This window comes from Sebastes umbrosus, chromosome 7 (genome assembly GCF_015220745.1).
Source record: "Sebastes umbrosus isolate fSebUmb1 chromosome 7, fSebUmb1.pri, whole genome shotgun sequence".
In the NCBI taxonomy this organism is placed as follows: domain Eukaryota; kingdom Metazoa; phylum Chordata; class Actinopteri; order Perciformes; family Sebastidae; genus Sebastes; species Sebastes umbrosus.
Window position 1 is genome coordinate 9,104,296 of NC_051275.1, and position 22,720 is coordinate 9,127,015.

General features: G+C 40.3%; 4 protein-coding genes across 4 annotated transcripts; all 4 read left to right on the top strand.

Moving 5' to 3' along the window:
• The first annotated feature begins 2,880 nt into the window (after positions 1–2,880).
• On the top strand, positions 2,881–3,876 carry LOC119491536 (trace amine-associated receptor 1-like). The gene is made up of 2 exons (XM_037775676.1): positions 2,881–3,169; positions 3,242–3,876. Exons 1-2 carry the CDS (start codon positions 2,881–2,883, stop codon positions 3,874–3,876), a joined length of 924 nt encoding a protein of 307 aa, XP_037631604.1.
• A 1,231-nt stretch (positions 3,877–5,107) lies between these two features.
• LOC119491537 (trace amine-associated receptor 1-like) lies at positions 5,108–7,769 on the top strand. Its single transcript, XM_037775677.1, has 3 exons — positions 5,108–5,116; positions 6,774–7,062; positions 7,135–7,769. The coding sequence occupies exons 1-3, from the start codon at positions 5,108–5,110 to the stop codon at positions 7,767–7,769; spliced, it is 933 nt and encodes a 310-aa protein (XP_037631605.1).
• Positions 7,770–8,998: 1,229 nt separating this feature from the next.
• LOC119491538 (trace amine-associated receptor 1-like) lies at positions 8,999–13,222 on the top strand. The gene is made up of 4 exons (XM_037775678.1): positions 8,999–9,007; positions 10,675–10,963; positions 11,036–11,620; positions 13,125–13,222. The coding sequence occupies exons 1-4, from the start codon at positions 8,999–9,001 to the stop codon at positions 13,220–13,222; spliced, it is 981 nt and encodes a 326-aa protein (XP_037631606.1).
• Positions 13,223–13,228: 6 nt separating this feature from the next.
• On the top strand, positions 13,229–18,907 carry LOC119491539 (trace amine-associated receptor 1-like). The gene is made up of 6 exons (XM_037775679.1): positions 13,229–13,479; positions 13,615–13,651; positions 14,178–14,278; positions 15,329–15,437; positions 17,912–18,200; positions 18,273–18,907. The coding sequence occupies exons 1-6, from the start codon at positions 13,229–13,231 to the stop codon at positions 18,905–18,907; spliced, it is 1,422 nt and encodes a 473-aa protein (XP_037631607.1).
• The last annotated feature ends 3,813 nt before the right edge of the window (positions 18,908–22,720 follow it).

Consider the following 22,720-nt stretch of genomic DNA (forward strand, 5'->3'; position numbering starts at 1 on the left):
CTCTGAAAAGTGGATATTCATTTTACAGACAAATTATTCTCCTATTGATCTGCTAAGGGGATAGAGACCAATGTTCAGGGGCCTCAGTACCTGTGCATCCAGCACTGTGACTTCACCTTTTACAAAGAAGCAGCAGAGCAGCAACAACAGACATCAGTACTTTTGGTTAGATTCTGGGGTTGGTCCAAGGAAAACCAGCACCCCTGTAACAACAAGTCGGACATTTTCTCCTGGGAATCAAGGATAGCCTGGGCTCCCTTTATTATTACACTTCATTTAGTGATATTTAAAGAGAGAAGTACTTGTGAACATGTTTCAGAGGATACAACCATGGGTCAAAGTTCTTTATTATTAGCATTTATTTTAATCACAGTGCATTTAAAAGCACATATGTTGGTTGGAATACTGTGCAGAACCTTAAGCCCGAAAAGGAAGACCTCACAAAGATTAAACCAGGAAGCCTGAATAGGACCAGATGGGAGGGTTCAGTTTCCATTAGGAATGGAACAGTTCAGATAAAAAATCCGAACCTTTTGGTTCGCAAGTCACGGTTTGGGATGTGTATGAATTGTTCGGTTCATTTGAAATAAGTTATGAGGCTGATTGTGTATTTTTTTCATGTAGAGTTAGGCTCTCGTTTATTGTCACACTAGAAATCAAGGCCTATGGAAGGAGGCTGGGACACGGGCGGACATGGGTCTTGAGGTATGGGGTTTAACACATGCGCAGTGTAACTGAAGAATTGCTTTTCTGTGATTTTATTTATGTTTTTTTGACATTTTAATTGTTTTACCCTTTGGCTTTTTATGTATTTAGTTATTGGCTTTTAGTATATTTCCTTATCTTTGAGTTTTAAATGTGTTCTGTTTTTATTGTAAAGCACTTTGTAACTGTGTTTTGAAAGGTGCTATATAAATAAAGATTATTATTGTTATTAATATTGTGTCATTGTTTTTTTTCCCCACTGCTCGGGGACAATAACCTGATGACTGATAGAGGTGCGTACGGCAGACGGGCTGCTTTGAAAATACTTTCATGTTAAGGATTCAAAGTGTTTATAAAATAAATGTAGCACATAACACAGACAGTGATAGTCTTCTTGTGCTTATTCAGCAACTATCTGACGTTTATTTGGCACTCAGTTAGTGTGATGAACATTGTTTTTTATCAGTGCTTATTATCGCGCATTAGTAAACTAGGCAAAAGTGAGCATGGCTCACGTAACCCTGCTCACTGTTGACCCCTACTAAAGTAGGGCCAATGGTTTTTCCCTTTTGGAACTAATGGAATTAATGGGCATTAACTAATTAACTAATGGGCACCCCTGGACTTCTAACCCCCAAAAGGCACAACTAGACCACACTGTCAACCATCATACCAAATTTGAAGGTCCTAAGTTCAACTAGTTTCCGAGTTCTGCTCCGGAAACGAAAGTTTCACACGCGAACGGATGGAAGGACACGCGGAGCCCCCAAGCCCGTGCATTTTGGCGCCATTGCATACTCCACACACATAAGGGAAGGAAGCGAAACACCAAAGCAAATTTCATACTGGACGGCTTAAAAAATATGACGTGACAATTAGTATTTGTACTCGATGTTAGCAATGTAGTCATTTACCACATGCCACGTAGAACAAGCCACAATACATTGAGTATATCTGATAAATCACACACCCCTAATACTCTACCGTAAAGCTGTAATCTTATTAAGTTATTCTGGTTTATTATTTGTTCTATAAGAATCTTCTAGGATTAGCCAGCTGATTATCTATTTCAGTTAACTTTTTTCCTTGGACTTCTGCTGCCTCATATGGCATTATGTGGCCTTCAAGAACAACCTTCACAGGGCCTCCCAGTCAATGGAATCATCAACACTGCCCACATCATTGGTGTCTAGTATAGATCTATTTTTCTTTTTTTGTTTCTCTTTTTCTTCAGCATTGTGTCTGTCATTTTTAAAACCATAGGTTGAACTTTCAAAACTTACTTTTCATGTAACAAATTAAGAAGGTTTATTCACCTCCTACTGTACATTAGCCTCTGGGACAGACTGTCCAACTTTACTCCCTGAGGGTCTATTAGTCAAACTCTGAAGTTACTGTCTCGACACAGAGAGTTCATAAGTACGAACTGAAACTTACCACATACAGTATGAGGCAAACATCAGTCCAGTTGACTATGGAAGGTAAGTGTGGGATTGAAGTGCAGCTGTGTTTGAATATGCATAGAGGAGCTACCTAACTATCATATTGTAAGTGGTTTATGAACAGTTTTAACTTAAGCATTGATTGCAATTTTTAAAATTGTAAATGAGTTAACTTGGTTGATAGCTAATCATCACTGGCAGTGCCATAAATTCACTTCATGAAAAATACAACAGTTCTATGATTAATGGGTATATCAAGAGAAGCTAAAATAAATAAACAGCTGAGACTCGATGTTCACATTTTTACCAATCTTGAGCTAATCTTCAGTTTTTAGCAGTTCAGTTAGTTCTGATTTACCTCTATGTGTTTAGACAAAATGTAGATGACACTTTTCAGCACAGTTTACAATACAGACCTTGTCGCATGGACAAGATTTGGCAAAATGCTGTTTTCTACTTCTGCCAATGTTTTTGCGATTTGTCACCTATTCTTTTTAACTTTTCATGAGCAAATTGAACATAAAAACAGATGAATGGAATTGAAACGGTATGGAAACCAGCTATAAAGAATATTGCAGCAAATCACTTGACAGGAGCTCTCCATTCAGATGATTCACAAGACAAAAACGCAGCATCGCAACACAGGATTTCATGTTAGTGCCTTGGTGGCTTTCTGCATTTTATTTTAAATAAACAAATATTGACCTTATCATTCTTGCCTCCCTCCCAATAGATGGAGCCAGTACTCTGCTATGAGTCCAGAAACGGCTCATGTCAGAAGACCATCTATACTTTGCCTGTACGCATCACCCTCTACATGATTCTAGGGGTCATAGTCATCCTAACAGTGTGTGGAAACTTTTTGGTCGCTGTCTCAATTGCCTTTTTTAAGCAGCTCCGTACTCCAACCAATTACTTGATCGCCTCTCTGGCTGTGTCCGACCTCCTTGTAGGGCTGTTAGTCATGTTCCCCGGTATGGTTAAATGTGTAGAGACTTGTTGGTATTTCGGTGACGTCTTGTGTAAAGTCTATTTGAGTTCTGATGTTATGTTTTGTACAGCATCAATTCTAAATCTCTCATTCATATCACTTGACAGACACTATGCTGTTTGCCAACCTCTACTATACAGCAGAAAAATATCTGTTAATGTCGTGCTGATCATGATTCTTGTCATTTGGAGTATTTCAGCTCTCATTGGCTTTGGCATGATTTTTCTCAAATTAAATATTTGGGGGATTGAGGAGTTCTACTATGAGCACATTGCATGTGAAGGAGGATGTGTTTTGTTTCAGAGCGGATACTCAAGTACAGTCTCATCAGTATTTTCCTTTTACATTCCAGGAATCATAATGCTTGGCGTTTATCTTAAGATTTTCCTAGTGGCACAGAAACAGTTGCACAGCATACAGAACACAAGCTGTATGAGCTCAGCAAAAATATCAAATAAGAGCCAGACAAAAGCCACTAAAACACTTGCTATCATAATGGGCACATTTCTGTCTTTTTGGACTCCTCTTTTTATCTGCAACACCATCGATCCCTTTATCAGATATTCAACGCCACCAGTGTTGTTCGAGACACTTTTATGGGTGGGCTATTTGAATTCTACTGTGAACCCTTTAATATATGCATTCTTTTATAGTTGGTTCAGAAAAGCATTTCAGTTATTCACTTCAGGTAACATCTTTAAAGCTGATATCTCAGAAACAAAACTTTTCACAGAATAAATTCATGCAAAGCAAAAGCCTCTGAAAAGTGGATATTCATTTTACAGACAAATTATTCTCCTATTGATCTGCTAAGGGGATAGAGAACAATGTTCAGGGGCCCCAGTGCCTGTGCATCCAGCACTGTGACTTCACCTTTTACAAAAGAAGCAGCAGAGCAGCAACAACAGACATCAGTACTTTTGGTTAGATTCTGGGGTTGGTCCAAGGAAAACCAGCACCCCTGTAACAACAAGTCGGACATTTTCTCCTGGGAATCAGGGAAAGCCTGGGCTCCCTTTATTATTACACTTCATTTAGTGATATTTAAAGGGAGAAGTACTTGTGAACATGTTTCAGAGGATACAACCATGGGTCAAAGTTGTTTATTATTAGCATTTATTTTAATCACAGTGCATTTAAAAGCACATATGTTGGTTGGAATACTGTGCAGAACCTTAAGCCTGAAAAGGAAGACCTCACAAAGATTAAACCAGGAAGCCTGAATAGGACCAGATGGGAGGGTTCAGTTTCCATTAGGAATGGAACAGTTCAGATAAAAAATCCGAACCTTTTGGTTCGCAAGTCACGGTTTGGGATGTGTATGAATTGTTCGGTTCATTTGAAATAAGTTATGAGGCTGATTGTGTATTTTTTTCATGTAGAGTTAGGCTCTCGTTTATTGTCACACTAGAAATCAAGGCCTATGGAAGGAGGCTGGGACACGGGCGGACATGGGTCTTGAGGTATGGGGTTTAACACATGCGCAGTGTAACTGAAGAATTGCTTTTCTGTGATTTTATTTATGTTTTTTTGACATTTTAGTTGTTTTACCCTTTGGCTTTTTATGTATTTAGTTATTGGCTTTTAGTATATTTCCTTATCTTTCAGTTTTAAATGTGTTCTGTTTTTATTGTAAAGCACTTTGTAACTGTGTTTTGAAAGGTGCTATATAAATAAAGATTATTATTGTTATTAATATTGTGTCATTGTTTTTTTTCCCCACTGCTCGGGGACAATAACCTGATGACTATGACAGAGGTGCGTACGGCAGACGGGCTGCTTTGAAAATACTTTCATGTTAAGGATTCAAAGTGTTTATAAAATAAACGTAGCACATAACACAGACAGTGATAGTCTTCTTGTGCTTATTCAGTAACTATCTGACGTTTATTTGGCACTCAGTTAGTGTGATGAACATTGTTTTATCAGTGCTTATTATCGCGCATTAGTAAACTAGGCAAAAGTGAGCATGGCTCACGTAACCCTGCTCACTGTTGACCCCTACTAAAGTAGGGCCAAAGGTTTTTCCCTTTTGGAACTAATGGAATTAATGGGCATTAACTAATTAACTAATGGGCACCCTGGACTTCTAAACCCCAAAAGGCACAACTAGACCACACTGTCAACCATCATACCAAATTTGAAGTTCCTAAGTTCAACTAGTTTCCGAGTTCTGCTCCGGAAACGAAAGTTTCACACGCGAACGGATGGAAGGACACGCGGAGCCCCCAAGCCCGTGCATTTTGGCGCCATTGCATACTCCACACACATAAGGGAAGGAAGCGAAACACCAAAGCAAATTTCATACTGGCGGCTTAAAAAATATGACGTGACAATTAGTATTTGTACTCGATGTTAGCAATGTAGTCATTTACCACATGCCACGTAGAACAAGCCACAATACATTGAGTATATCTGATAAATCACACACCCCTAATACTCTACCGTAAAGCTGTAATCTTATTAAGTTATTCTGGTTTATTATTTGTTCTATAAGAATCTTCTAGATTAGCCAGCTGATTATCTATTTCAGTTAACTTTTTTCCTTGGACTTCTGCTGCCTCATATGGCATTATGTGGCCTTCAAGAACAACCTTCACATGGCCTCCCAGTCAATGGAATCATCAACACTGCCCTCATCATTGGTGTCTGCTATAGATCTATTTTTAATTTTTTGTTTCTCTTTTTCTTCAGTATTGTGTCTGTCATTTTTAAAACCATAGGTTGAACTTTCAAAACTTACTTTTCATGTAACAAATTAAGAAGGTTTATTCACCTCCAACTGTACATTAGCCACTGGGACAGACTGTCCAACTTTACTCCCTGAGGGTCTATTAGTCAACCTCTGAAGTTACTGTCTCGACACAGAGAGTTCATAAGTACGAACTGAAACTTACCACATACAGTATGAGGCAAACATCAGTCCAGTTGACTATGGAAGGTAAGTGTGGGATTGAAGTGCAGCTGTGTTTGAATATGCATAGAGGAGCTACCTAACTATCATATTGTAAGTGGTTTATGAACAGTTTTAACTAAAGCATTGATTGCAATTTTTAAAATTGTAAATGAGTTAACTTGGTTGATAGCTAATCATCACTGGCAGTGCCATAAATTCACTTCATGAAAAATACAGCAGTTCTATGATTAATGGGTATATCAAGAGAAGCTAAAATAAATAAACAGCTGAGACTCGATGTTCACATTTTTACCAATCTTGAGCTAATCTTCAGTTTTTAGCAGTTCAGTTAGTTCTGATTTACCTCTTTGTGTTTAGACAAAATGTAGATGACACTTTTCAGCACAGTTTACAATACAGACCTTGTCGCATGGACAAGATTTGGCAAAATGCTGTTTTCTACTTCTGCCAATGTTTTTGCGATTTGTCACCTATTCTTTTTAACTTTTCATGAGCAAATTGAACATAAAAACAGATGAATGGAATTGAAACGGTATGGAAACCAGCTATAAAGGATATTGCAGCAAATCACTTGACAGGAGCTCTCCATTCAGATGATTCACAAGACAAAAACGCAGCATTGCAACACAGGATTTCACATCACTGTCTTGGTGGCTTTCTGCATTTTATTTTAAATAAACAAATATTGACCTTATCATTCTTGCCTCCCTCCCAACAGATGGAGCCAGTACTCTGCTATGAGTCCAGAAACGGCTCATGTCAGAAGACCATCTATACTTTGCCTGTACGCATCACCCTCTACATGATTCTAGGGGTCATAGTCATCCTAACAGTGTGTGGAAACTTTTTGGTCGCTGTCTCAATTGCCTTTTTTAAGCAGCTCCGTACTCCAACCAATTACTTGATCGCCTCTCTGGCTGTGTCCGACCTTCTTTTAGGGCTGTTAGTCATGTTCCCCGGTATGGTTCAATGTGTAGAGACTTGTTGGTATTTCGGTGACGTCTTGTGTAAAGTCTATTTGAGTTCTGATGTCATGTTGTGTACAGCATCAATTCTAAATCTCTCATTCATATCACTTGACAGACACTATGCTGTTTGCCAACCTCTACTATACAGCAGAAAAATATCTGTTAATGTCGTGCTGATCATGATTCTTGTCATTTGGAGTATTTCAGCTCTCATTGGCTTTGGCATGATTTTTCTCAAATTAAATATTTGGGGGATTGAGGAGTTCTACTATGAGCACATTGCATGTGAAGGAGGATGTGTTTTGTTTCAGAGCGGATACTCAAGTACAGTCTCATCAGTATTTTCCTTTTACATTCCAGGAATCATAATGCTTGGCGTTTATCTTAAGATTTTCCTAGTGGCACAGAAACAGTTGCACAGCATACAGAACACAAGCTGTATGAGCTCAGCAAAAATATCAAATAAGAGCCAGACAAAAGCCACTAAAACACTTGCTATCATAATGGGCACATTTCTGTCTTTTTGGACTCCTCTTTTTATCTGCAACACCATCGATCCCTTTATCAGATATTCAACGCCACCAGTGTTGTTCGAGACACTTTTATGGGTGGGCTACATGAATTCTACTGTGAACCCTTTAATATATGCATTCTTTTATAGTTGGTTCAGAAAAGCATTTCAGTTATTCACTTCAGGTAACATCTTTAAAGCTGATATCTCAGAAACAAGACTTTTCACAGAATAAATTCATGCAAATCAAAAGCCTCTGAAAAGTGGATATTAATTTTACAGACAAATTATTCTCCTATTGATCTGCTAAGGGGATAGAGAACAATGTTCAGGGGCCCCAGTGCCTGTGCATCCAGCACTGTGACTTCACCTTTTACAAAAGAAGCAGCAGAGCAGCAACAACAGACATCAGTACTTTTGGTTAGATTCTGGGGTTGGTCCAAGGAAAACCAGCACCCCTTTAACAACAAGTCGGACATTTTCTCCTGGGAATCAAGGATAGCCTGGGCTCCCTTTATTATTACACTTCATTTAGTGATATTTAAAGGGAGAAGTACTTGTGAACATGTTTCAGAGGATACAACCATGGGTCAAAGTTCTTTATTATTAGCATTTATTTTAATCACAGTGCATTTAAAAGCACATATGTTGGTTGGAATACTGTGCAGAACCTTAAGCCTGAAAAGGAAGACCTCACAAAGATTAAACCAGGAAGCCTGAATAGGACCAGATGGGAGGGTTCAGTTTCCATTAGGAATGGAACAGTTCAGATAAAAAATCCGAACCTTTTGGTTCGCAAGTCACGGTTTGGGATGTGTATGAATTGTTCGGTTCATTTGAAATAAGTTATGAGGCTGATTGTGTATTTTTTTCATGTAGAGTTAGGCTCTCGTTTATTGTCACACTAGAAATCAAGGCCTATGGAAGGAGGCTGGGACACGGCGGACATGGGTCTTGAGGTATGGGGTTTAACACATGCGCAGTGTAACTGAAAAATTGCTTTTCTGTGATTTTATTTATGTTTTTTTGACATTTTAGTTGTTTTACCCTTTGGCTTTTAATGTATTTAGTTATTTGCTTTTAGTACATTTCCTTATCTTTGAGTTTTAAATGTGTTCTGTTTTTATTGTAAAGCACTTTGTAACTGTGTTTTGAAAGGTGCTATATAAATAAAGATTATTATTGTTATTAATATTGTGTCATTGTTTTTTTTTTCCCACTGCTCGGGGACAATAACCTGATGACTGATAGAGGTGTGTACGGCAGACGGGCTGCTTTGAAAATACTTTCATGTTAAGGATTCAAAGTGTTTATAAAATAAACGTAGCACATAACACAGGCAGTGACAGTCTTTTTGTGCTTATTCAGTAACTATCTGACGTTTATTTGGCACTCAGTTAGTGTGATGAACATTGTTTTATCAGTGCTTATTATCGCGCATTAGTAAACTAGGCAAAAGTGAGCATGGCTCACGTAACCCTGCTCACTGTTGACCCCTACTAAAGTAGGGCCAATGGTTTTTCCCTTTTGGAACTAATGGAATTAATGGGCATTAACTAATTAACTAATGGGCACCCTGGACTTCTAACCCCCAAAAGGCACAACTAGACCACAATGTCAACCATCATACCAAATTTGAAGTTCCTAAGTTCAACTAGTTTCCGAGTTCTGCTCCGGAAACGAAAGTTTCACACGCGAACGGACGGAAGGACACGCGGAGCCCCCAAGCCCGTGCATTTTGGCGCCATTGCATACTCCACACACATAAGGGAAGGAAGCGAAACACCAAAGCAAATTTCATACTGGCGGCTTAAAAAATATGACGTGACAATTAGTATTTGTACTCGATGTTAGCAATGTAGTCATTTACCACATGCCACGTAGAACAAGCCACAATACATTGAGTATATCTGATAAATCACACACCCCTAATACTCTACCGTAAAGCTGTAATCTTATTAAATTATTCTGGTTTATTATTTGTTCTATAAGAATCTTCTAGATTAGCCAGCTGATTATCTATTTCAGTTAACTTTTTTCCTTGGACTTCTGCTGCCTCATATGGCATTATGTGGCCTTCAAGAACAACCTTCACAGGGCCTCCCAGTCAATGGAATCATCAACACTGCCCTCATCATTGGTGTCTAGTATAGATCTATTTTTCTTTTTTTGTTTCTCTTTTTCTTCAGCATTGTGTCTGTCATTTTTAAAATCATAGGTTGAACTTTCAAAACTTACTTTTAATGAAACAAATTAAGAAGGTTTATTCACCTCCTACTGTACATTAGCCTCTGGGACAGACTGTCCAACTTTACTCCCTGAGGGTCTATTAGTCAACCTCTGAAGTTACTGTCTCGACACAGAGAGTTCATAAGTACGAACTGAAACTTACCACATACAGTATGAGGCAAACATCAGTCCAGTTGACTATGGAAGGTAAGTGTGGGATTGAAGTGCAGCTGTGTTTGAATATTCATAGAGGAGCTACCTAACTGTCATATTTTAAGTGGTTTATGAACAGTTTTAACTTAAGCATTGATTGCAATTTTTAAAATTGTAAGTGAGTCAACTTGGTTGATAGCTAATCATCACTGGCAGTGCCATAAATTCACTTCATGAAAAATACAGCAGTTCTATGATTAATGGGTATATCAAGAGAAGCTAAAATAAATAAACAGCTGAGACTCGATGTTCACATTTTTACCAATCTTGAGCTAATCTTCAGTTTTTAGCAGTTCAGTTAGTTCTGATTTACCTCTATGTGTTTAGACAAAATGTAGATGACACTTTTCAGCACAGTTTACAATACAGACCTTGTCGCATGGACAAGATTTGGCAAAATGCTGTTTTCTACTTCTGCCAATGTTTTTGCGATTTGTCACCTATTCTTTTTAACTTTTCATGAGCAAATTGAACATAAAAACAGATGAATGGAATTGAACCTGTATGAAAATGTATGGAAAACAGCTATAAAGAATATTGCAGCTAATCACTTGACACAAGCTCTCCATTCAGATGATTCACAAGGCAAAAACGCAGCATCGCAACACAGGATTTCACATTACTGCCTTGGTGGCTTTCTGCATTTTATTTTAAATAAACAAATATTGACCTTATCATTCTTGCCTCCCTCCCAACAGATGGAGCCAGTACTCTGCTATGAGTCCAGAAACGGCTCATGTCAGAAGACCATCTATCCCTTGCCCGTACGCATCACCTTCTACATGATTCTAGGGGTCATAGTCATCCTAACAGTGTGTGGAAACTTTTTGGTCGCTGTCTCAATTGCCTTTTTTAAGCAGCTCCGTACTCCAACCAATTACTTGATCGCCTCTCTGGCTGTGTCCGACCTTCTTCTAGGGCTGTTAGTCATGTTCCCCGCTATGGTTCAAAATGTAGAGACTTGTTGGTATTTTGGTGACGTCTTGTGTAAAGTCTGTTTGAGTTCTGAGGTCATGTTGTGTACAGCATCAATTCTAAATCTGTCATTCATATCACTTGACCGACACTATGCTGTTTGCCAACCTCTACTATACAGAAGAAAAATATCTGTTAATGTTGTGTTGATCATGATTCTGGTCATTTGGAGTATTTCAGCTCTCATTGGCTTTGGCATGATTTTTCTCAAATTAAATATTTGGGGGATTGAGGAGTTCTACTATGAGCACATTGCATGTGAAGGAGGATGTTTTTTGTTTCAGAGCGGACTTTCAAGTACAGTCTCATCAGTATTTTCCTTTTACATTCCAGGAATAATAATGCTTGGTGTTTATCTTAAGATTTTCCTAGTGGCACAGAAACAGTTGCACAGCATACAGAACACAAGCTGTATGAGCTCAGCAAAAATATCAAATAAGAGCCAGACAAAAGCCACTAAAACACTTGCTATCATAATGGGCGCATTTCTGTCTTTTTGGACTCCTTTTTTTGTCTGCAACACCATCAATCCCTATATCAGTTACTCAACGCCACCAGCGTTGTTCGTAACACTTTTATGGGTGGGCTACATGAATTCTACTGTGAACCCTTTAATATATGCATTCTTTTATAGTTGGTTCAGAAAAGCATTTCGATTATTCACTTCAGGTAACATCTTTAAAGCTGATATCTCAGAAACAACACTTTTCACAGAATAAATTCATGCAAAGCATTAGCCTCTGAAAAGTGGATATTAATTTCACAGACAAAATGGTTGAAAATGAGGTAAAATTATTTGTTTTAATTATTCTCCTATTGATCTGCTAAGGTGATAAAGAGCAATGTTCAGGGGCCCCAGTACCTGTGCATCCAGCTCTGTGACTTCACCTTTTACAAAGAAGCAGCAGAGCAGCAACAACAGAACATCAGTACTTTTGGGCGGACATGGGTCTCGAGGTATGGGGTTTAACACATGCGCAGTGTAACTGAAGAATTGTTTTTCTGTGATTTTTTAAATTTTTTTATGACATTTTAGTTGTTTTACCCTTTGGCTTTTTATGTATTTAGTTCTTGGCTTTTAATACATTTCGTTATCCTTGAGTTTTAGATGTTTGTTTTTATTGTAAAGCACTTTGTAACTGTGTTTTGAAAGGTGCTATATAAATAAAGATTATTATTGTTATTAATATTGTGTCACGTTTTTCCCACTGCTCGGGGACAATAACCTGATGACTATGACAGATGTGCGTACGGCAGATGGGCTGCTGCGAAAATACTCGCATGTTATGGATTCAAAGTGTTTATGAAATAAACGTAGCACATAACACAGGCAGTGATAGTCTTCTTGTACTTATTCAGTAACTATCTGAGGTTTATTTGGCACTCAGTTAGTGTGATGAACATTGTTTTATCAGTGCTTATCATTGCGCATTAGTAAAGAAGGCAAACGTGAGCATGTCGCACATACCCCCGCTCACTGCTTGACCCCTACTAAAGTAGGCCCAAAGGTTTTTCCCTTTTGGAACTAATGGAATTAATGGGCATAAACTAATTAACTGATGGGCACCATGGACTTCTAACCCCCAAAAGACACAACTAGACCACACTGTCAACCATCATACCAAATTTGAAGTTCCTAAGTGAAATAGTTTTCGAGTTCTACTCCGGAAACAAATTTGAAGTAAAGAAAATCACAGTTTTTGGCCATAATTTCAAAGATTTTGGGCACCCTGGAACTTTAACCCCCAAATGACACTACTAGACCACACTGTCAACCATCATACCACATTTGAAGTGCCTAAGTTAAATAGTTTCCGAGTTCTGCTTTGGAAACGAAAGTGCGACACGCAAACGGACAGAAGGACGGACATGCGGTGCGCTATAAACCCCAGACTACGTTGCGAGGGTAGAACAACCAGTTCAGCCCGACATTCTAACAGCTGTCGTTGGGACACGGGGCGCTTCTTTGTGTGCGACCCGCTACAGTTTTCACCGTTTTATCTGTTCTTGTGTGTGTTTGTGACATTACGGAGGACCAATTTGTGGATTTTGGGAAAGTATGCGCATTTCCTTGCTTACTTTTTTATCCTGACGCTAGTGGGAAAAGACGCTGCAACAACATGGCCATCGGATCACTATCAATAGAGATTTTTGTCCCTTTCCACCTGGACAGAAGATCTTCACGCCGGCTCTCACGGCGGAAAAGAGGAAGGAGAGGAGGTATTTGCCAGCAAAATGAAAAAACTCTGCCTCAATAACCGGCGCCAGTGACCCCCCATGCCCTCGGTCTTTTTATCTAATGCGCAGTCTTTAAGGCGCAAGATTGACGAGCTTGAGATCTGGGCAAAGTACAAACGTGAACTTAAAGAATGTTGCCTGCTCGCGATCACCGAGACGTGGCTTAATGAAGGCGACCAGGACAGCGACTTGGCTCTCACTGGATTCGGCTGTCCCATCATACTAGACCGCTCCTCTGAAGCGACGGGGAAAAGCCGCGGAGGTGGGGTCTGCTTCTATGTAAATCAACGGTACTGTAACAACATCATTGTGCGGGAGAAAATATGTACCCCTGATACAGAGCTACACTCCATCTCTCTACGTCCTTTTTATCTGCCACATGAGTTCCCCCAACTGTTTTTTACTCTTGTGTACATCCACCCCAGAGCCAACGCCAGTGCTGCCACTCAGCTGATAGTGGATGTATCACACAAGTTGGACTCTATTTGTATTGATGCTCCTAAATCTTATCTTGGAGATTTGAATCATGTCCGACTAGACAGAGTTTTACGGACATATGAACAATATGTAAGTTGCTCCACCACACAAAAAAAACACTATCCTTGACTTGTGCTACGGAAATGTGACGGGAGGCTACAAGTCCATACCTATGCCCGCTTTGGGAGCTTCATATCACAACAGCATATTTTTACTGCCTACATATAAACCATGCTTCAGACGCCAGGAGAGAGAGGAGAAGGCTGTTAAGATCTGGACAGAGGACAGCATCTCCTCCCTCCAAGCCTGTTTTGACTGCACAGACTGGCAAGGCTTCTTTGATGCTTGTGGTGATAACATTGATGAACTTATAGAAACTGTTTCATCCTACATTACTTTTTGTGTTGATTCTGTAATACCCTCTAAACAGGTTGTTATTTTTCCCAATAACAAACCATGGGTAACCAAAGATCTTAAATCTGCTATGATCTTTTTCACTGGCAACCCTCAGCAGAAAATGGCTGTCTCCAAAGAGGTTAAGGTTGAAATAGCCAAGGCTAAAGCCAAGTACAAAGAAAAGATAGAAAGTCAGTACGTAAATGGCGACCTAAGGTCAGCCTGGCAGGGGATTAAATCTATGGCCTCCATTAATCAGCAAGCAAATACATCCAAGCAGTTTATTAGTATTAATGGAGTTGAGGATGTAGACTTGGCGAACACTTTTAATTTGTTCTTCTCACGGTTTGAAAGGTCTGACTTCACTCAGGATGTATCCAGGTTGAGGGACTCCCTGGTACCCCATAGAGACATATTGATATCTCAAGAGCAGGTCAATGGTTTATTTAGGAAAACGCAGAGAAGGAAAGCTTCTGGCCCTGACACCATTTGTGGTCGGACTTTGCACCACTGTGCTGATCAACTTAGTGAGGTTTTCACTAAGCTCTTTCAGATGTGTGTTGACAGCTGCCAGCTACCCAAAATTTGGAAGTCCTCCACCATAATTCCCATTCCTACAGTTAAAAACCCCAGGGAATTAAACCAATTCAGACCTGTAGCACTCACTTCCCTAGTAGTGAAGGACATGGAGAAAATCTTAAACGAAGGGGTTCTTTCCCTGGTGGAGGGCAAACTGGATTCACTCCAGTTTGCATATCAAACAGGTAAAGGAGTGGAAGACGCTAAACTCTTTTTTCTGGACAAAGTTTATAAACACTTGGAAAGACCAAAAGCTCATGTCAGACTCTTATTCGCTGATTTTTCTTCAGCTTTTAATAAGATGCAGCCTCACATTCTGATTGAGAGGCTCGCAGCTTATTTTAACCTACCTGACCAGCTTTTAACTTTGGTTTTAAACTTCTTAACAGACAGAACACAACAGGTTTTAGTTAATGGTATTATGTCTAATACCTCGGTCTCTAACACAGGCTCTCCGCACGGTTGCGTCCTTTCGCCATTGCTTTTTATTTTGTACACCGATAGCTGCAGGTCTTCTAAGGAGGGCAGCTTATTAGTGAAATTTTCAGACGACACTGCACTCCTGTCGCTCCTCCAGGGGGCCGAGTCAGATCATGGCTGTGCTCTTCCTGCCTTTGTCGAGTGGTGTGACAAAAATGTCCTTGATCTGAATGTCTCAAAAACTAAGGAACTTGTGATTGACTTTAGGAAAAACAAGGTCAATCCCACTCATAGTATAACTCATGGCGAGAATGTTGAAATCGTGGACTCTTATAAGTACCTGGGCACAGTGTTTGACTCTCATCTCAAGTTCGATGTAAACACTGAGTCAATTGTTAAACGAAGCCAACAGAGAATCCATTTGCTGCGGAAAATCAACACTCCTTTAGTGTGTGTAGATCTATCCTGTGTACTGTCTACTTGTCATATATTGAGAGCCTTTTAACTTTTTCTTTTATTTGCTGGTTTAACGGTTTGTCTACGAAGGACAGGAATTGCCTAAATAACATTGTGAAAGTCTGCTCCAAAATCATCGGAGCCCGGCAGAGCAACTTAATCTCTCTCTGGGAGAAACGTGTTCTCCAGAAGGCCAAAACATTATTAATCACGACCACATCCTGTCCAGCGAGTTTACACTACTGCCTTCAGGACGGCGCTATCTGCCGCCTAACAGAAAGACAAACCGCTACTCTAAGTCGTTAATTTCTTACGCCATTAAACTGCTGAACGCAGAGTAACTATCTTGAATGAACGACAACAAAAATGTTTTATTTACTTTGAATGTACAGTTATTTTGCACTAACCACATAATGGTTGTCCGTGTTTGCATTAGGTACATTCTTGGAATGTAATTTGCAATGTGCAAATACTCTTGGCACTTTATTCTATTCTATTTATTTATTTATTCCTTTATTCTTTTATCTCGTCTTGTTTTTATTCTTGTATTTATTGTTTTTATTGCGAATATTTTTAATCTTGTACTTTTATTGATCTGCACCTCCCCATATGCCACCTACTGTGTTCCCTCTGTCATTGATGATTGTGCAGTATGAATGTGTGTATATGTCTCGGTGGACTGCAGAAACTGAATTGCCCTTCAGCAAAGCTCTCTGTATCTGTATCTGTATAACAGAATGGCTAGATGATTTGCTCTCATCACTGATATTATGTACTGATTTTGCCGGACATGAACATTGTATCAATACATTACAGCGCCCTCGTTCTCAACCCCTATGTTGTGCCCCGTGCCGTGCGTCGGCTCATCCAGCTGCATTTTTTTTAAGCTTGTGTCATGTGAGGCCCCCCTGGTACTCGGGGACCGGGCTTCAGCCCCTAAGCCCGTGCATTAAGGCGCCATTGCATACGCCACACACATGAGGGAGGGAAGCGTAACATCAAAGCAAATTTCATACTGGCGGCTTAAAAAATATGACGTGACAATTAGTATGTGTACTAGATGTTAGCAATATAGTCATTTACTACATGCCACGTAGAAAAAGCCACAATGCATTGAGTATATCTGATAAATCCCCCACCCCTAATACTCTACCGTAAAGCTGTAACCTTATTAAGTAATTCTAGTTCATTATTTGTTCTATAAGAAACTTCTAGATTAGCTAGCTGTTAAGCTATTTCAGTTAACTTTTTCTTGGACTTCTGCTGCCTCATATGATATTATGTGGCCTCCAAGAACAGCCTTCATGGCCTCCCAGACAACACTGCCCACATCATGGGTGTCTTTTTCCTTTGTGTTTCTCTTTTTCTATTCTGGAGTACTTCCTCCCAGCACCTGACAGGGTGCAGGAAGTGAAGGCAACAAAATGTTCAGCATTGTGTCTGTCATTTTTAAAACCATAGGCTGAACTTTCAAAACTTACGTTTAATGTAACTAATTAAGAAGGTTTATTCACCTCCTACTGTACATTAGCCTCTGGGACAGACTGTCCAACTTTACTCCCTGAGGGTCTATTAGTCAACCTCTGAAGTTACTGTCTAGACACAGAGAGCTCATAAGTACAAACTGAAACTTACCACATACAGTATGAGGCAAATTCTGTGGTAGCCATACAACATCTGTCCAGTTGACTATGGAAGGTAAGTGTGGGATTGAAGTGCAGCTGTGTTTGAATATTCATAGAGGAGCTACCTAACTGTCATATTTTAAGTGGTTTATGAACAGTTTTAACTAAAGCATTGATTGCAAGTTTTTTTAAATTTTAAGTGAGTTAACTTGGTTGACAGCTTATCATCGCTGGCAGTGCCATAAATTCACTTCATGAAAAATACAGCAATTCTAAGATTAATGGGTATATCAAGAGAAGCTAAAATAAATAAACAGCTGAGACTCAATGTTCACATTTTTACCAATCTTGAGCTAATCTTCAGTTTTTAGCAGTTCAGTTAGTTCTGATTTACCTCTTTGTGTTTTGACAAAATGTAGATGACACTTTTCAGCACAGTTTACAATACAGACCTTGTCGCATGGACAAGATTTGGCAAAATGCTGTTTTCTACCTCCGCCAATGTTTTTGCGATTTGTCACCTATTCTTTTTAACTTTTCATGAGCAAATTGAACATAAAAACAGATGAATGGAATTTAAACTGTATGGAAACCAGCTATAAAGAATATTGCAGCAAATCACTTGACAGGAGCTCTCCATTCAGATGATTCACAAGACAAAAACGCAGCATTGCAACACAGGATTTCACATTACTGCCTTGGTGGCTTTCTGAATTTTATTTTAAATAAACAAATATTGACCTTATCATTCTTGCCTCCCTCCCAACAGATGGAGCCAGTATTCTGCTATGAGTCCAGAAATGGCTCATGTCAGAAGACCATCTATCCCTTGCCCGTACGCATCACCGTCTACATGATTCTAGGGGTCATAGTCATCCTAACAGTGTGTGGAAACTTTTTGGTCGCTGTCTCAATTGCCTTTTTTAAGCAGCTCCGTACTCCAACCAATTACTTGATCGCCTCTCTGGCTGTGTCCGACCTTCTTCTAGGGCTGTTAGTCATGTTACCCGCTATGGTTCAATGTGTAGAGACTTGCTGGTATTTTGGTGACGTCTTGTGTAAAGTCTGTTTGAGTTCTGAGGTCATGTTGAGTACAGCATCAATTCTAAATCTGTCATTCATATCACTTGACCGACACTATGCTGTTTGCCAACCTCTACTATACAGCAGAAAAATATCTGTTAATGTTGTGTTGATCATGATTCTGGTCATTTGGAGTATTTCAGCTCTCATAGGCTTTGGGATGATTTTTCTCAAATTAAATATTTGGGGGATTGAGGAGTTCTACTATGAGCACATTGCATGTGAAGGAGGATGTTTTTTGTTTCAGAGCGCACTCTCAAGTACAGTCTCATCAGTATTTTCCTTTTACATTCCAGGAATCATAATGCTTGGCGTTTATCTTAAGATTTTCCTAGTGGCACAGAAACAGTTGCACAGCATACAGAACACAAGCTGTATGAGCTCAGCAAAAATATCAAATAAGAGCCAGACAAAAGCCACTAAAACACTTGCTATCATAATGGGCGCATTTCTGTCTTTTTGGGCTCCTTTTTTTGTCTGCAACACCATCAATCCCTATATCAGTTATTCAACGCCACATGCGTTGTTCGGAACACTTTTATGGTTGGGTTACTTGAATTCTACTGTGAACCCTTTAATATATGCATTCTTTTATAGTTGGTTCAGAAAAGCATTTCGATTATTCACTTCAGGTAACTTCTTTAAAGCCGATATCTCAGAAACAACACTTTTCACAGAATAAATTCATGCAAAGCAAAAGCCTCTGAAAAGTGGATATTAATTTTGCAGACAGAATGGTTGAAAATGAGGTAAAAAAATAATGTAATTATTTTAGGGGATAAAGACCGATGTTCAGGGGCCCCAGTGCCTGTGCATCCAGCTCTGTGACTTCACCTTTTACAGAGAAGCAGCAGAGCAGCAACAACAGAACATCAGTATTTTTGGTTAGATTCTGGGTTGGGTCCAAGGAAAACCAGCACCCCTGTAACAAAGAGTCGGACATTTTCTCCTGGGAATCAAGGATAGCCTGGGTTCCCTTTATTATTATACTTCATATTTAAAGGGAGAAGTACTGGTGAACATGTTTCAGAGGATACAGCCATGGGTCAAAGTTCTTTATTATTATCATTTATTTTAATCACAGTGCTTTTAAAAGCACATATGTTGGTTGGAATACTGAGCAGACCCTTAAGCCCGAAAAGGATGACCTCACAAAGATTAAACCAGGAAGCCTGAATAGGACCAGATGGGAGGGTTCAGTTTCCATTAGGGTTGGAACGGTTCAGGTAAAAAATCCAAACTGTTTGGTTCGCTAGTCACGGTTCGGGACGTGTATGAATTATTCGGTTCATTTGATATAAGTTATGAGGCCGACTGTGTATTTTTTCATGTATGTTTTTATGACAGTTTAATTGTTTTACCCTTTGGCTTTTTATGTATTTAGTTCTTGGCTTTTAGTACATTTCGTTATCCTTGAGTTTTAAATGTGTTCTGTTTTTATTGTAAAGCACTTTGTAACTGTCTTTTGAAACGTGCTATATAAATAAAGATTATTATTGTTATTAATATTTTGTCATTGTTTTTTTTCCCACTGCTCGGGGACAATAACCTGATGACTATGACAGAGGTGTGTACGGTAGATGGGCTGCTGCGAAAATACTCGCATGTTATGGATTCAAAGTGTTTATAAAATAAACGTAGCACATAACACAGGCAGTGACAGTCTTCTTGTGCTTATTCAGTAACTATCTGACGTTTATTTGGCACTCAGTTAGTGTGATGAGCATTGTTTTTTATCAGTGTTTATCATCGCGCATTAGTAAAGAAGGCAAAAGTGAGCATTGCTCACATACCCCCGCTCACTGCTTGACCCCTATTAAAATAGGACCAAGGGTTTTTCCCTTTTGGAACTAATGGAATAAATGGGTATGAACAAATTAACTAATGGGCACCCTGGACTTCCAACCACCAAATGGCACAACTAGACCACACTGTCAACCATCATACCAAATTTGAAGTTCCTAAGTTAAATAGTTTCCGAGTTCTGCTCCAGAAACAAAAGTGTGACACGCAAACGGACGGAAGGACGGACGGAAGGACGGACACAAGGAGCGCTATATACCCCTGACTACACTGCTGGGGTATAACAACCACTTCAGCCCGACATTCTAACAGAATGGCTAGATTATTCGTTCTCATCACTGATATTATGTACTGATTTTGCAGGACATGAACATTGTACCAATACATTACAATGCCCTCGTTCTCAACCCCTGTGCCGTGCCCCGTGCCGTGCCCCGTGCCGTGCGTCGGCTCATCAAGCCGCATTTTCTTTAAGCTTTGGTCATGTGAGGCCCCCCTGGTTCTCGGGGCCCGGGGCTTCAGCTCCTAAGCCCATGCATTAAGGTGCCATTGCATACCCCACACACATGAGGGAGAGGAGCGAAACACCAAAGCAAATTTCATGCCGGCGGCTTAAAAAAAATTATCTGACAATTAGTATTTATACTCGATGTTAGCAATATAGTAATTTACTACATGCCACGTAGAACAAGTTTCAAGTTTCAAGTTCAAGTTTCAAGTTTAGTTTATTGATCACATACACATTGAGATGGCAGTGAGATTCTTTGTTCCTGTTTGTTACTCTCTCATCCTTGTATAATAAATAATCGATCTCTCAATCAATTGAATAACAATAATGAATTAAATACAATCATCCTTATAAACATATAAATATAACAGCAACAATAGCAATTGGTCGATAAATATGAGATAGGAAATACATACACAATTATAAAATAAATAACAGAGAATATACACAGAGAATTTACACCCACCCGCACACCCGTAAGTTTGTGGTGCAATAAGTGCAGTGTAACCAAGGGTGAGGAGGTGGGTACGAATGGATGAATGGATAGAGACAGAGACAGAGACAGGGCTCTAGTGGGTCAGGGTCAGTTGTGGGACTCAGCTCAGCATCCGGATGGCCTGGGGATAGAAGCTGTTTCTGAGGCGGTTGGTTTTAGCTTTGATGCTGATGTAGCCAGGCTTCCTCTTGGACTGCTTCTTGATGAAGAGGGCGTGGCTCGGGTGACTGGGATCAGCAATGATCTTGTTTGCCTTGGTTACACATCTCTTGGTGTATATGTCCTCCAAGTTAGGCAGCACTCCACCTGTGAGCCGCTGGGCCGACTGCACCACTCTCTGAAGCCGCCGTCGATCCTGCTCGGAGCAGTTGCCATACCAGGTGGTGATGCAGCCGGTCATGATGCTCTCAATAGTGCACCTACAGAAGTTCCTCAGTACAGGTGAGGACATTCCAAATTTCTTCAGCCTTCTTAGGTTGTAAAGGCGCTGCTGGGATTTCTTCATCAGTGTGTCCACATGCCGAGACCACTTCATGTCCTCCGAGATGTGGACACCAAGAAACCTGAAGCTCCTGACTCGCTCCACGGCCGCACCATTGATGGTTATGGGATTGTGTGTGTGCTCAGCCTTCTTCCTGAAGTCCAGGATTAGCTCTTTAGTTTTCTCCACATTAAGCTCCAGGCTATTCCTCTGGCACCATGTGGAGAGCGCCGTCACCTTGTCCGTGTAATCCGTGGTGTTGTTGTCGGATATCAGACCAATGACTGTTGTGTCATCGGCGAACTTGATGATGGCATTGGAGCTGTGCCTGGCTGTGCAGTTGCTGGTGTAAATGGAATATAAGAGTGGGCTGAGCACACAACCCTGGGGGGCACCTGTGTTGAGGGTCATGTATGATGAGATGTTGTTGCCCACTTTTACTGCCTGAGGTCTCCCCGTCAGGAAATCCAGGACCCAGCTGCAGAGGGAGTTGTTCACACCTAAGGCCGCCAGCTTGGAGATGAGAATGGAGGGCACTATTGTATTGAAGGCCGAGCTGTAGTCTAGAAACAACGTTCTCACATAGTTGCTCTCTTTCGCCTCCAGGTGGGTCAGTGCCTTGTGCCATGGCGATTGCGTCTTCCGTGGACCTGTTGGTGCGGTACTCAAACTGCAGGGGGTCTATTGTAGTTGGAAGGGTGGAGCTTTGGTGTTCTTTGATCGCCCTCTCAAAACATTTCATAATGATCGGCGTTAGTGCCACAGGTCTGTAGTCGTTGAGGCATGTGACTTTGGCCTTTTTGGGGACAGGGATGATGGTGGATGTCTTAAGGCATGTTGGAACGACAGCCTGTGTGAGGGAAACATTGAAGATATCCGTTAGCACAGGGGCTAGCTGGTGAGCACAAGCCTTGAGGACACGCCCCGATATCCCATCTGGTCCAGCTGCTTTCCGAGTGTCCACCCTCCTAAGGATCTTTGTCACATCACCTATATTCAGCCTAAGTGTGTCTGCCTTGGAGCTTGGGTCACAGGGTGGCTGTGGTGGGGGGTAGGTGGTAGGTAGATGAGGGGTGCACAGTGGTAGGCAGGGGGGTTGTGGGGCAGCGGGTGCAGGATTGGCTGTGTTAACCTCAAACCGACCATAGAAGGAGTTGAGCTGATCAGGGAGGGAGGTGTTGTTATTTGCCTCACAGCTTATTTTGCC

What these genes read in the sequence shown, in the direction of transcription:
- LOC119491536 (XM_037775676.1), top strand. Translation starts at nt 2,881, where the DNA reads ATGGAGCCAGTACTCTGCTATGAGTCCAGAAACGGCTCATGTCAGAAG. An exon ending in GTATTTCGGTGACGTCTTGT is followed by an intron (nt 3,170 to 3,241) that starts GTAAAGTCTATT and finishes TCATATCACTTG; the next exon opens with ACAGACACTATGCTGTTTGC.
- LOC119491537 (XM_037775677.1), top strand. An exon ending in GTATTTCGGTGACGTCTTGT is followed by an intron (nt 7,063 to 7,134) that starts GTAAAGTCTATT and finishes TCATATCACTTG; the next exon opens with ACAGACACTATGCTGTTTGC.
- LOC119491538 (XM_037775678.1), top strand. An exon ending in GTATTTTGGTGACGTCTTGT is followed by an intron (nt 10,964 to 11,035) that starts GTAAAGTCTGTT and finishes TCATATCACTTG; the next exon opens with ACCGACACTATGCTGTTTGC. An exon ending in ATTTCGATTATTCACTTCAG is followed by an intron (nt 11,621 to 13,124) that starts GTAACATCTTTA and finishes CCACCTGGACAG; the next exon opens with AAGATCTTCACGCCGGCTCT.
- LOC119491539 (XM_037775679.1), top strand. Translation starts at nt 13,229, where the DNA reads ATGCCCTCGGTCTTTTTATCTAATGCGCAGTCTTTAAGGCGCAAGATT. An exon ending in TGCTTCTATGTAAATCAACG is followed by an intron (nt 13,480 to 13,614) that starts GTACTGTAACAA and finishes CATCCACCCCAG; the next exon opens with AGCCAACGCCAGTGCTGCCA. An exon ending in TACGTAAATGGCGACCTAAG is followed by an intron (nt 14,279 to 15,328) that starts GTCAGCCTGGCA and finishes GATTGACTTTAG; the next exon opens with GAAAAACAAGGTCAATCCCA.